At 36.7% G+C, this 15,158-nt stretch overlaps 1 protein-coding gene across 7 annotated transcripts in view; it reads right to left on the reverse strand.

Moving 5' to 3' along the window:
- Positions 1-15,158, reverse strand: part of LOC138691509 (zinc finger protein 233-like) — a 33,759-nt gene that overhangs the window by 12,395 nt on the left and 6,206 nt on the right. For all 7 annotated transcript variants that reach the window (XM_069813489.1, XM_069813487.1, XM_069813488.1 and 4 more), the window contains exons 4-5: positions 2,215-2,317; positions 1,317-1,414 (exon numbers count right to left, since the gene is read on the reverse strand). In XM_069813489.1, coding sequence (XP_069669590.1) covers positions 1,317-1,414; positions 2,215-2,317 — 201 coding nt within the window. The remainder of the gene's footprint in view (positions 1-1,316; positions 1,415-2,214; positions 2,318-15,158) is intronic.

The raw sequence follows: 15,158 nt of genomic DNA on the forward strand, positions 1-15,158 counted from the left end.
AGTTAAAAAATGTCATAATTTACATACATAGCCCAATGATTTTTGCCCATAGTAATAAGCCAGCTTAGTAAGGGAATTATTTTCAGAGTTCGACTCTTACAAAATTATAAGACGTAATTAGGGTTTGGTGTAGGCTCTTGTGTCTAGCTATGGAGTTAAGAATTTGTATTACTGACTACAAAAAATCCTTTACGAGAATGGAAGAAGGTAAGAATTTGTTAATTCAAATGTGTTACTGCAATATATCTTTTACGAAAATGGAAGAAGGTAAGAATATTACAGCAAAGGAAAAGTGAAAGAAGTTACCGGGATTTAACTGTTGCCAGTTAAGCAATGTCCTCCAAGTGCAGCACTCCATCATGATATAAGGATTACATAGTTACGAGACAAAAGTTGCAGTAGATTATTATTATTATTAGCCCCTCTCTGTACACCTAGGTAGTTAGGCCTACAACTATAGCCTACATCGGATATATAGTAAACACACTTTTTTCATTATAACAGGTTACCTCGAATTTTTGTTTATTTATTAAATGTTTCCCTGATGTATGTATTTTACAACATATTGTGATCCAAGATGAAATGCAATGGAAATGAAGAAACAGAATAAAACGGTAACCACTTCGCTAATAGTATGTTTTACTTCAATAATGAACACTGCAATTTTATATGTATTTTGAAAAGAAAAAGTGAATTTTCATTAGACCTACATAATAAGACACAAATATCACTACAGAACAAAGGAGTAATTATAACACTTAATACAAAGTTTCGTCTGAAAGTTTAGCATGTCTGAACAGCTGATAGCGAAAATCAGCTGTCAGCTCTGCAGATACATGATTGGATTCATTGAGAACTAGACCTCCCTGAGCTTGATTTTAGTACCAACAACATCAAAGGTGCCGACACGAGTTGTCTCTACTGTATGTTCTTTATACTGTGGTAGAAGTTGAAGGCATATCTGCTGCACCAGATCCATGCTACAGATGTCAATATAGCTTAGTTTATAACAAGTTTTGCATTAGACATGTTGTAAAATATTAAAATGTGAGAACAGTTTATGAAAGAAAGTTTCAATAAAACTTCCTGTAAACTATATCCTAAATTAAGAACTCTGATCAATTCTCAAATGGCTTACTCGTAAAAATATATACAAGATGTGCTATGGTGACAAGAAAGACGAGGATCTGCAAGATTTTTTTTTTTGTTTCATTACTGAATATAATTTCAGAGATGAACACTTTATGTTATGTGGTAAATTCATATTTATATAAATGTCACATATACAAAACAGATAGTAATAGCCTATAGTATACCTCTAATACAGGTTTCTTCTCATCCTCATCCGTGTCGTCACTTGTTTCTGGAGACAGTGGGTCGACCTCGAGTTCCGCCTTGACCACATCCATCATAACTGAAAGAATTAAGAAACTGACATCCATTTGCAGATGGTAAGCTGTTGGGAAAACGTCTTTACTCGTTGTTACAAACTGTGATTTTTACGGCGAATATGGAGCACATATGAATATTGATACTCTCGCGGAAAGTATGTGCCGCTGTAAACAGAAACCACTTATACTGAAATAATACATATACCGTAATCAATCAAGAATAATAATATATTTATGACCAAGGCCCATGTTTACTTACAATATAATATTATACACTTCCAGGAAATGTCGTATATCAGCGTCCCAGAGTCGAGTTCGCGTGTTCACTCAGATCTAAGTCACCGTGACACCATTCATAAATATTTATTTATTTGTCTAATGGACAGTATATGATATTTACTATCATTGACTGAGGGAAAAACAAGAAAGTAGTGAACAAAACTACGGATTAAGTAATTAAAAACATTCGGGCTCTGGCTTTCCAGTAGCGGTCGACTTCCTTGGAGGATTTCGGAGCAGGCCATTTTGCAAGATGTAGCCAATCCATGTCTTCCTGTTGATGGCACAAAAGGCAGGATCCTGATGGAAGGATGCCAAGACGATTGAGGTGTTTACCCAGGATGTCCCATGTTCAGTGTTAAGACGAAAGCTTGCAACTGCTACTCTTCTGGGTTCTGGAGGTGCGACTTAGACCTACCTCCACGTGGTGCACCCTGGACAACGCTTTGCGGCAAAATGGTCTATAATAAGTAGAGATGGGACGAATATTCTGGAACTGCTACTTTGAAACTGTTACAAAAATGAAACTGTTTCGTGTACCAACCTGTTCCAACCAAGTCCCCACACTGCCAGCTGCGCAGAAGATACGACTGGACCCAAATTGAAGCGATCGCTCGCCGCCATCTTGAGGCGGACGGAAAGCAATGCTGATAGAACGCAATCGTAAAACAAACTAAGATTTATTACTATACAACATAAAAACAACTAAACATGAGCCTAAGAGTAACAAGGATAAAGACAAATATAAATCATAAAACGTAATTACTTGCATTCTTGTGGTATAACATCAAATAATCTAAGATATTAATCCTGTAACTGTCAGTCAACAATCTTCGTCGTCTTTGTCATTTGGGGGTATTTATATTTACATAATTCATCATATCCGTAGGATAGGCTTCCTGAAATATATTTCAATAACCGAGTGAGAACATTAACTTAATCTTGCACATTGTGTGCATCTTTCGGTCGTGAAAAATAGCGGACGAAAAGTCATGCTGATAGAACGCAACCGCGAAAGACACTAAGATTTATTACTATACCATAAAAAAACAACCAAATTTAAACTAAAAGAGTAACAAGGATAAAAACAAATATAAACAGTGAAACGTAATCACCTGCATTCCTGTAGTAGTCTACAACAGCAAATAATTGAAGAAACTGGAACTGTCAGTCAGTAATCGTCATCTTTGTGAACAACAAATATTAAGCTGTTATGCTAAAACTGTCAATTAAAAATTCTTGTCTTCGTGATTAGGCCTATTCATATTTACACAATTCATCAAATCTGTACCGATGGAGTTCCTGAAATATTTAATTAATCGAGTTAGGACATTAACTTAATCTTGCACACTGTGTGCATTTTGCTTAGGCCTAATAATAAATATTTCAATAAACAAGGAATTAAATCGAATATGTGCAAGAATGTCAAAATATTGTAACTTGGCCATATCTAGATAGTATGAAAATACTTAACCAGATTTATTTGGACTCACTTATTGATTCATAAATAAAATTAATTTAGAGAGATGCTATGTAACTATCTTCTTGTGCAAAGCATACTGGTGGTGAATTGATGGTATAAATTTATCGCGTTTAACAGCAGATAACCATTTACTGAGAAGCTCAGGCTTTTGCAATGGAAACCTAAAAAGCTTGCGTTTACTCCTATAAAACATTCTCTTCTATTAACACAATAAATATGTACTAATGTTCTCAGTCATTTTACAATATCCTAATACAATATGTAACTAACTTACTTGTGAAAAGAAATTTCCGAATCCTTACGTCGATTCGTACAGTTGTATGCGGCACAACTATGCACCATGATTCCACTTACGGAATTTATATAGGAGTACGATGAAAATAAATGATAAAAGAACACTATTTGTACAGTTGTATGCAGCACAAGAGCACACGATAGTTTCACTTATAACAAAGAAATATGATTAAAATACTACTATTTGTATAGCCCTCATATGTAGCACAGAACCGGTAGTAGACCTACACTGTGATTTCACGTATATCACAGGAGAACGATTCATTTAAATTATATAAACACTATATACACACACACTACTGATTAAATTAATACGCACTTACTCCTAACACATTCAATAATACTGAATAACCTTCTATGTTATTTCAAATTAGGCGGAGTCGTGATGTAAACATATTGTAGTCACATGACACTCACCCTCAAGATGGAGATGCGCGAAAGTGTTCAATTTTTGATCGAGGAACAGCGCTCGTAGTGAGTCTAGGTTAAACTATAAAACGTCTTTGGTTCCAACTGTTCCAAAAAGATTAAAGTTGCTTTCTATACTCTTTGGTTCCACGAAACATCTTGTTCTTTGTAACAGGTTCATAAAACAGTTTCATGCAACATAATGTAAAACGTTACATACTTTGCTTCTGGCGCTAGTTTCGACCTCTGCTTGAAAACGATACATCGATCTCGTAGGCCGCGAAATTCAATCTAACTAATCTCTTTCATTCCCTCCCCATTAACAATATTAATTAATACCGCGAAAATAAATTATTGGGTACAGATAAAGAAATTCGCGGGGAATCATGCAATACCCTACAAGACAAAGGTATTCCAAATCATTTCGTACGTTGCAGTAGTGATAAAAAGCTTGCAGTGTGTGAGTTATTTGAATATACAGTACAATATTATTCTTAGCAGTTAAATTACCAGCTACAGTATTATAATATTTATAATTAATCATATGTTTTATTAAATTTAAATAAGGGAATGAGTTCACGCGCAAAAAGAAGTAAAACTAGTCCAATTTGGTCATTTTTCACTTCAGTGAATGATACAGAAAAAATTGCACAATGTGATATTTGCAGTAAGAAGTTATGTTATAGATCTTCTGTCACGAATTTGAAAATACATATCGAAAGAAAGCATCCTATCATTAATCTACAGATATCTAAAGCAAGTTCTCATAGTTCAACTGAAATAACAACAGACGATCCAGATGAGCCAGCAGCAACATTCACTCACATCGGAGCACCGTCCTCCATACCAGTATCAGCTCAAGGTGAGTCAGCAGCATCTTCTAGTCACACTGCAACACCATCCTCAGCATCCATTCACCACCAAGACAGTCAAGTATTTCTTCATTTGTGGCTAGGAAAATCAGTGAAACGCAAAAGAAGAAACTGAACACAATTCTGCTAAAGCTGTTCTTTCTTGACTTTCAACGCTTTTCAATTGTTGAAGATCGTGGATTTGTAGAGTTAATTAGAGCGCTAAATCCATCTTACCAGCTGCCCACCAGAAAAGCCATAACTACTACTCTTTTACCAGCAGCATAAGAACAATGTAAAAATGTTGTCTTGGAAAAAGTAAGTTCAGCACGAAACGTTTGCCTTACAACTGACTGCTGGACATCGAAAAACAATGAGAGTTACATAACTTTAACTGCACATTATATAAATGAAAAGTTACAGCTAGACTCTGTACTTTTTGAATGTAGCCAAATGAATGGACCTCATACGAGCTCTAATCTTGCAGCTACAATAAAGAAAATCACAGACAGAATTAATTTGTCAGACAAAGTTTCAATTGTAGTTACAGATAACGCAGCAAATATAAAAAATGCAGTAATAAATGAACTTAAGTGGAAACAGTTTGGGTTCTATGCCCATACATTAAATTTGATCGTGCAAGAAGCACTGCAGGAAATAAAACAATTGCAGGAAATAATTAAAACTATTGTTGCCCATTTTAAGAGAAGTAGTAGTGCCACTGAGAAATTATTCACATATCAAAGGAACCCACGAGTAGGAGTTCCTAAGAAACTATTACAAGATGTTGTAACAAGGTGGAACTCTACCTTGTACATGCTGCAGCGCCTCGTGGAATTGGAGGAGCCACTAAAGGCAACGATCGCATTAATAAATAAGGACCTGCCTGTGCTTACAGAAAAAGAATGGGATATTTGTAGAGACCTATGCAAAATTCTCAAGCTATTTGAAGAGGTTACTAGGAAACAAAGTGGGGAAAATTATGCAACAGGAAGTCAAGTCATTGTCCTTACACGAGGACTTGCAGCAGTGTGCAAGAAGTTGCAAAATGAAAAATCCAATTCTACTGTGGAAACTGTTCTGCAATCTTTACTGAAAGGAATTTCCGAAAGATTTCAATCCATAGAATATAGCAGAACACTTGCCATGTGTACATTTCTTGATCCGAGATTTAAAATGATTGGTTTCTCAGATCAAATTGCTGGCGACTCAATTAAAAAACATGTAATTGAACTAGTCACAACAAAGTTGAACCAGGAAAGACACAGCAGACCAGAAGTCACTCAACAAACCTTCTATGCAGTGGATGGAAGTGGATTTTCAGTATGAGAAGACTTCGACAAAGAAGTTGCAACAGTCCAGCCACAAGGTAAATGAAACAGATATAGGTATCTATTTATATTATTCACATAAGTTCACCAGTTTTTCTGAGTATCTGATGAGCAAGTTATTCTTGTGATACAAAAAATTGAGATAATAAGCATGACCTTCTATTCTGTAGAGTGTAAACTGTAACATTTTTACACATATAATAATCAAAGTTATATTGCCCTAATTCTAGGCAGTGCAATGTCAGGAGCCATAGCAGTGGTACAACGGTTCATAGAAGATGGTCTTCTACCAAGAAATGATGATCCTTGCTTGTGGTGGAGACAGCACTGCCATACCTACCCCACTCTGGCAAAGTTAGTAAGAGAAAGATTCCAGATGGTGGCAACTTCAGTGCCATGTGAACGGATCTATTCGAAAGCTGGTTCACTTGTTACTGAAAAGCGTACTCGGCTCAGTTCACAACATGTGAGAAAACTATTGTTCCTTAATGCAAATTACATCCAGAATAAGTAGATCTAGGCCTAATAGGTAGAGAATAAAATCCTTGTGGAATTGAAATATACATGCAATGACATGAAGATGTAATACTATATTGGTTAAAAAGTGTCATATAGTTCCTCAGTCTATATCTATATAATCATAATGCTAATGTGATTGCTAATGTTTTTATAACGCATTCAGTATTACATATTGAGATATTATATAGGCCTAATCATATATTTAGACGTACACTAAATATTGTTTTTACTATTGTAAGTTAAATAATGCGGGAAAACTTCAGTATATGGTTCCCTCACTGACAATTACCTTAAAATAGGTACTAAAAATTGTACTGTGTTTGTCGAATGTGCCTTGTCATGTCTATACAAAAGGCACTTTTCTGTGCCAATTTATTTTGTGTGCACAAGGTTGGAATTTTTGGTGAGTAGAGAAGAAAGAAGGCAGTCATATTCTGAAGCTTATCCAAGGTTTGTTTAGCAGACAATTACATGCCACTATATTCTGGATTTTATTGTTTTTAAAGTGCTATTTATGCCCAACCAACATCTACATAAGGGATTCACATATTTCCGGGTAGGTGAATCTAATCAGGACACGAAGTCTAAAAACCAATTTGCTGTTGAAGTTGTTGTTCGCACTAAGAACAAACTATCAGGTAGAAAAATAATACAATGTAAAGTAATGACAAAGATTATTTTCTCACTCTTCTATACATAGCAATATAACTGTAAGAGAAATAGGCCTTCAACTAACATCGGTCTGTTTTTTTCAGAGCGTCTTGGTAATTTGCTGGATTGTGTCTGCAAGCGGTGGGTTATATACGTCTATTTGATATTGCTTTTATTTATGTTTACTTAATTATTAGTCTTCTTACTTTATTAATACTTAAATTGCAACAGCGAAATATAAATAGTCTTATGAAAACCACATCTATGCAACGAATACTGGAAACGTGCAGTTGCTCTATTTCATTTTGATAACCTTGTGCACTGATCTACTGCGCTTCTCCTCATGCCTGCACTTCTCATTTGCCCCGTCGTCTGTAATTATTGTAATACCATTTCGGCGTACCGGACAATTATTATGGGGCAGAGGGAGTGCATCGTTATTTAACGACAATGTATCAACTACTAGGCCATTTAGCGTCGATGGGATTGGTGATAGATGGTATTAAGCGTGATGAAACCGAGGATTCGAAATAGATTACCTGACATTCTCCTTACGGTTCGAGAAAACCTCGGAAATAACACAACCAGGTAATCAGCGCAACAGGGACTCGAATCCACGCCCGAGCACAACTCCGGATCAGCAGCCAAACGCGCTTCTGCCGAGCCACGCCTGTGGCTTCACAAATAAATTTGCAAGTGGTCGATTATAGTCCCTTCCTGAATCCGTAATAAATTGTCGCTATAGTTTCAAAGATAAAAAATTAAAAAACTGACATGCAGCCAACAGGCAATTAGAAAGCGAACATAGTGTGAACCGTTGCTTCCGTTATCTTGCAAGATGCCGCCAGTGTCAGCACGTCGAAAATGTCCCTACGAGCTGAACTCTGCCACTAGGAGCGGAGATGAACACAAATCTCTGGCAACGTGGATATTGACATTATTTGACAGTTTTATTTATTTGGTAGTTTCTTCACTACTGAGGTTTTCTTCGATTAAAAGAAAACAGATATAGTACACAATAATTTTCAAACACAGTACAAATTTTGAAAGTAACTTCTATTAAGATTGTTTTATATTCTTTCTGAAAAGTTCTCTGTCTGTTATATATTCTTCCGTAAGCACATGTGTCTGTATACTTCGTTGCACCTTGTACATAGCACCTTATTGCACACATTAAGGTAAGGAAAAAGTTTTTTAAAAGAGTATAGCAGCCATATTGCGAACACGTGATATCTTTATTCTTGCAGTCGGTCAACATTGTGTACACGTGAATGGAATAGCGAAAAGCAAATTCAAGTTTCTCTTTCTAAAAATGAGTCTTTTCAGAAGTAAAAGAATGCACTAAATATCAATATTATTCTCCCATAAACCCTTCCTCTAAAAGCAGTGCCTGATGGCCAGTAGTCCTGAAGAAGCCCAACTGTACGTAGCATAAGAGAACACGTCACAAGTTGAGGGAAAACCCCTGAAAATACCTCAACCAGATAACTTATCCCCACTAGGATTGAAAATCGGGCCCGCTCTGATAAATGCTGAACAATAGCCAAGGAGATTAACTATCTCTTTTTAACCAACAACGTACTACTTGAATAATTTCAAGGGGGAAAATGTTCCGGGCCTGGGTATCGATCCCGCGATATCTGACTGAACGTACCAGCGCTCTACCGACTGAGCTACCCAGGAACTCCACCCGACACCGTCTCAATTTTTCCACTTATATCCACACAACTCGAATGGGCTGACGAGACGCCAGAGACCCACATCGAATGCACACAACTCTGTGTGACTTGGAATTGTGGTTTTCTGTTCACGTACACAGTGACGTATATATTATGCAAATATCGATGTGGGTCTCTGGCGCTTCGTCAGCCCACGCGAGTTGCGTGGATATGAAGGGAAAAGTTGAGACAGTGTCGGGTGGAGTTCCCGGGTAGCTCAGTTGGCAGAGCGCTGGTACGTTCAACCAGAGGTCCCGGGATCGATACCCGGCCCCGGAAATATTTTTCCCTTGAAATTATTCAAATCTGCTTTACAGGGAGCCTTACCTAAAAGACTAGATTTGCAAGAATACAATACATTTTCACCACCGCCTCAGATCATAGCGTTGTTGTTCCTGCAGTAACTCCTATGTGCAAAATATAAAATTTTTGAGTAGGAAGAAAAAACACATTTATTCATTCCACGGCAATGATACATACCAGATCGTGAATTCTTACATTTTCGAAAGAAATAAATATAACTACATATCATTATATATGCTGTAACACTATTTAAGTTATTTGAAGGGTTCAGAACTATAGTAGGCCAAGCGCCATTTACTGAAGACGGAAAAAGGAAGGGTTAAAGTTAAGTTATTACCATAATTCAATGGAAACGTATAGCAAGTAATATAATGTTTACACATTAAAACTAAATGATATGTCAATCTTCATTAAACTATGGTTGCATGTAATAACAATTAAGAAACATGTTAAAGAATTGTCATGGCACCAGTGATTCCTCTCTGGTCCAAAATGATCGCATTTTAATTTTTTAAAATACAATTTAAATTAAGTAACATATGAAACGATTTATCCTTCTATCAAACACGAATGTTCCCTGGATCAATCGTCCTATTTTAATTATGTAATTACTTTATATTTATTTCTAACGGGTGCAGCGGAGCGCACGGGTATGGCTAGTAAGTAATAAAAGATAAAATCAGGGATATTTAAACTACAACCTATGCACAATGAGACTACAATGGTCTGAAAGCCTGTAACTTTTAAATTTCAAATTGTATAGCTATGATCCCGCGAAGACGAGAAGCAGAACTTGATGTGGTAAAGTTGTAGTGCGCGCAATAGCTGTAGTGGCGCTGCAAAAATAGACTTTTTCTAAAAAGGACATTCTAAACTAGCGTGCATAGGCTGTGTGGTATTATGCAGAAATAAAATCTATTTAGTTCTAAAATCACAACTCTATGATCGATATGTGATTGAAACGATGGCGGTTTATTTGCATATACCAGGTGTTTCAGTCCATTCGTATCAGCCTTTTTTTCTCGAAAACTACGTTCATAAAAAATTTGATAACCAAAACCTATGTGAAAAATCGATTGTGGTACTACCATTTACCGTAACAGACAGAAAGTTGGGGTACCTGTGGTCAACTTGGAAATTTCAAATGAAAATATGGGTCATTGATGGTACCATTGGAAACTACTTTTAAAAAGAACCAACTTTCACTTCTAACTTTTATTGTTAGTCGCAAAGCAACAAAAGTGGTATCTTCTCAGAAACGCAGTATGTTGTTTATGTACCGTAGAAGAGGGTAAAGTCGATCAAAATTTCGCAATTTTTTATTGATATTGGGGATATGCAATGGAGCGAAGTTCCTCAGAAAATAGCATTTTGTCGTCATATCTTTCACTAATGAAGACACGTTACAAGAATTGAATTACAATCTATAAAAAACTGTTTTTTTATTTGACTTGTGATCGAAGTTACCTGCTCAAATAGGGTAAAGTCGATCACCATTGAATTTCTAATTTAAGATCGATTTTAAAACATTGTGGAGTAAAGGCGATCACTGTCAATGTTTTAAAAAAAAACAAATTAAGTGTATTACATACATTTTATTTGTTATAAGGGGTGTAAAAACCAATAATAATCTTCAATATATGCCTATAGCCTTATATAGTGCATCTTTTGTTACTGTGATCATACTATTCGATACAATTAGGCCTATAGGTTTCCACTGTACAATCGTGACTATGAATGCCAACCTATAAAATATAACAACACATTTTAATACTTCACATACCAACAAACAAAGATTTAATAATTCAAAGTTTACATTGCAATACCACCCTTCCAATTATAATCTAAAATGCAATGCAACATTGTTTAGGTTTATATCAGATGTTATTTGAAATTTTCCCCTCCTCATGTCACTTTTGAAACTACACTGTTCCCATAGTCAGATATAGAGAGGTGTACAAAATATGTTCCTTTGGCAGAGCTTCTCTTACGCAAGAAATTCACCATAGTTTCGTCTTCCTGTTTCCCCAATATCCCATAAATATAAGCTATACTATGACACTTTTCTGTTTATAAGTGTTAGTTGGAGGTATTTCGGTGAACAATTTATTCTTCCTGTTGGTCCTATCTGTTTCGAGTAGGTCGATGGCATGATCGACTTAACCCTACAAAGGTACAAGTTTTCTTAAAATAATAAGTTTCAATACTGACATTTACGAACTGCAAAACTATTATTTCAGGATACAATCTCAACGAAAAGTACTTACGTATACTTCCTGTCTCCTTTCACTGCTGACTATAATTTAGAGTTTGTAAGACTTTGTTTTCATTTAAGAGGAAAAGTTGAAAATAACAATGTCACTTCAACGGTAATTACATTGTGTTCCCATAGTTGGCATTCGCAGACTTTTTGTTGTCCCTCTCGCTTACATTTACAATGTAAGGCAATGAAGTGAGCGTAACAAAATTTTAACGAGTAAATGAAAAAATATATAATTTTCAATAAAAATCGCAAATGATCGATTTTACACCCACTGATTGACTTTACCCAATTTTACGGTATGTACAGTAAGTGTTCAAAATGTACGACACCCTGTGCTAAACAATGTTCTGGTCACCTCCTAACTTCCGTGATTGCACTTCAGCACAGCTGAGAGACCCTCAGGCTTCTCTGGTTCTTTGTTTCATGTATACTCTAGTTGTTTGACGCACCTGGTAGCACATGTCTTTAATTCTCTTCCATAAGAATTTGGAGCGAAGTCAGGAGATCGGGCTGGCCAAGCTACTGGTCCTCCTCGTCCAATCCATCGTAAGGGAAATAACTGGTTAATACCTCGTCTGGCCCTGCGTGAAAGGTGAGCTATACAGCCGTCCTGCTGAAGCCACATCCTTAACCGAAGAGCAAGGGAAACGTCAGGAAGCAACTGGTGCATGTTTCGGAGGAAGCATGCGTTCTCCTCAAAAAAGTATGGTCCTATGACTCGGTGTTCGAGGAGGCCACATCATGTGTTGAGGCTCCACACGTGCTGGTAATCCAATTCGCGTAGCCAGTGTGGATTAACCGAACATTAGTAACGGACATTGTAGAGATTCACCTGACCATTACTTTTGAAAGTTACCTCATTAGTCCACAGAATTCAGAGCTCGAATTCACAATCAGTGTTTAGAAACCAGTTGCAGAATTCAACACGAGTCTGGAAGTCATGTCCCCCAAGTTCCTGACTGAGATGAATATGGTATGAATAAAGTTTGTCTATCGGAATTGTAAACACTGTACCGTAAAGAGGGGTGACTTTGAACGCTGAGGTGACTTTGAACAGTAATTTAGCTCCTTTCTAAATTAAATGCTGTAGCCAATTGCGAAAAAAACTGTTTAAGTTGTCAATAAATAAGTTCAGTTTTTTCGCAATAGGGTACAGCATTTAATTTAGAAGGGCGCTAAATTACTGTTCAAAGTCACCTCGGCATTCAAAGTCACCTCGGCGTTCAAAGTCACCCCGCTTTATGGTACGTATTATGGTGCAACCCTGAGTCAAATGGCAAGTCTTCTTGTGGGGGAGAATTAAAGACATGGTCTACCAGATGCGTTCAACAACTAGAGACCAGGGAAAACAAAGAATTAGATAAGCCTGTGGGTCTCTGAGCTGTACTGAAGTGGAATCACGAATGTTAGGAGGTGATCAGAACATTGTTTAGCACAGGTTGGTGTACATTTTGAACACTTACTATGAAGAGTGTACGTACATAAACAACATACAGTATTTCTCAAAAGGTATCATTTTTGTTGCTTTGTGAGTAAACAATATAAGTTAGAGAAAAAAAGTTTGAGTAAAAGTTGCTTCTTTTTAAAAGTAGTTTCCAATGGTAGCTTAAAAGACGCATGATATAATTTGAAATTTCGAAGTTGAGCACAGGTACCCCTACTTACGGTTTATTATGGAAAGTGTCATTACCTGTACCACTAATCGATTCTCCACATAGGTTTTGGTTATGAAAATTTTTTTATGAACAACTAGTATCATACAGAATAACTCTTCTCGGGTTCTCAGCCAGGTGAGTCCCTGAAGAAGATGGCAGAGCTAGCCGTCGAAAGCATGGAAGCTAATCTCAAACTCACCTGGCTGAGAACCCGAGAAGAGTTATTCTACATCAAATGCCGGGAAAGCCTCAAGTCATACATAGTATCATATAGTTTTCGAGAGAAAAGGCTGATACGGTTGGTCTGCAACACCTGGTATAAGCTTATGAGGACTACAGAGTCAAGGCAACTGCAAGTCGGAAGATTGACTTGAAGGACAACAGAACTGAGATCTAACCAATTTTCATCCCTGTCAACACGTTAACGTCGACAACTCCTTGATACTCAAGCTACAATGCACTCACTACATTCTTCCACGAATAATACACATAATCATTCATAAACATTTTTGCGCGAGTTTACGGACCCACTCAACGCCATAACACGGCAAAGAGCATGTTTTGATTTTAGTATAGTTGCCATGTTAATCATTATTGCTGATACAAAGTATAGCATTGAAGTAACAATTGAATTCGGAGAAAAGCGATAAAGAGAAACATCTATCGACTCGTGACGAGAAACATTTGAAAGCACCAAGAGTCATCTGAACACAAAAATCACACTGTGACAAAATCGCTAAGTTTTCGCACCCTCCTGCTACGTGAGCACTGTGCTGACGTGATTTATGAATGAACCAATCACAGGCATTCAGCTTACTTTATTTCAATAGCGGAACACTGTATCCAGGGTTGCCATACATTCTACAGTCGTACGCTTACGACTATTTTCACTAATTGTACGAGGTACTACCAAACTCTAAGTCGTATGCAACTTTCTACGATTATTTTACTGAAGGAACAAAATTATTTTGGAACTCACAATGTCGGACTATAATTAAAAAAAAAATGCTAATATGCCCCTTTTCCAGAAAACTTTGTTTCAATCAGTATGTCATCGACTAATATCCCTGATCACACATACATATTCTTTAAAGGGATAAAAAAATGCTTTAAAAATCAATATGGTGACTACACTTGGTATGCAAGTCGTAAATTCATCTTGAGCTCCAAGTTTCATATACGGTGCGTTTATATCAAAGTAATATGAGTTCAGAGATCTGCTAACTTCACTGTTTGTTCAGCAATGGAAGTATATTATTTCTATCTGTAGTAATGTCACGAGAGGTCTGAGATCTGCCGATAAATCCACGAGCGACACTCGGGAGGAAATTAAACGCAGAATAAATATGGGAAATGCGTGTTATTATTCGGTTGAGAAGCTCTTATCATCCAGTCTGCTGTCCAAAAATCTGAAAGTTAGAATTTATAAAACAGTTATATTACCGGTTCTTCTGTATGGTTGTGAAACTTGGACTCTCACTCTGAGAGAGGAACATAGGTTAAGGGTGTTTGAGAATAAGGTGCTTAGGAAAATATTTGGGGCTAAGTGGGATGAAGTTACAGGAGAATGGAGAAAGTTACACAACACAGAACTGCACGCATTGTATTCTTCACCTAACATAAGGAATTTAAAATTCAGATGTTTGAGATGGGCAGGGCATGTAGCACGTATGGGCTAATCCAGAAATGCATATAGAGTGTTAGTTGGGAGACCGGAGGGAAAAAGACCTTTAGGGAGGCCGAGACGTAGATGGGAGGATAATATTAAAATGGATTTGAGGGAGGTGGGATGTGATGGTAGAGACAGGATTAATCTTGCACAGGATAGGGACCGACGGTGGGCTTATGTGAGGGCGGCAATGAACCTTTGGGTTCCTTAAAAGCCATTTGTAAGTAAGTAAGTAAGTATTATTATTATTATTATTATTATTATTATTATTATTATTATTATTTTTATGATTATTTACATTTTTTTTCAACTCATATACGGTTTTTTCCATAGTGAAACATTG

Source organism: Periplaneta americana, chromosome 16, assembly GCF_040183065.1.
Source record: "Periplaneta americana isolate PAMFEO1 chromosome 16, P.americana_PAMFEO1_priV1, whole genome shotgun sequence".
Lineage (NCBI taxonomy): Eukaryota > Metazoa > Arthropoda > Insecta > Blattodea > Blattidae > Periplaneta > Periplaneta americana.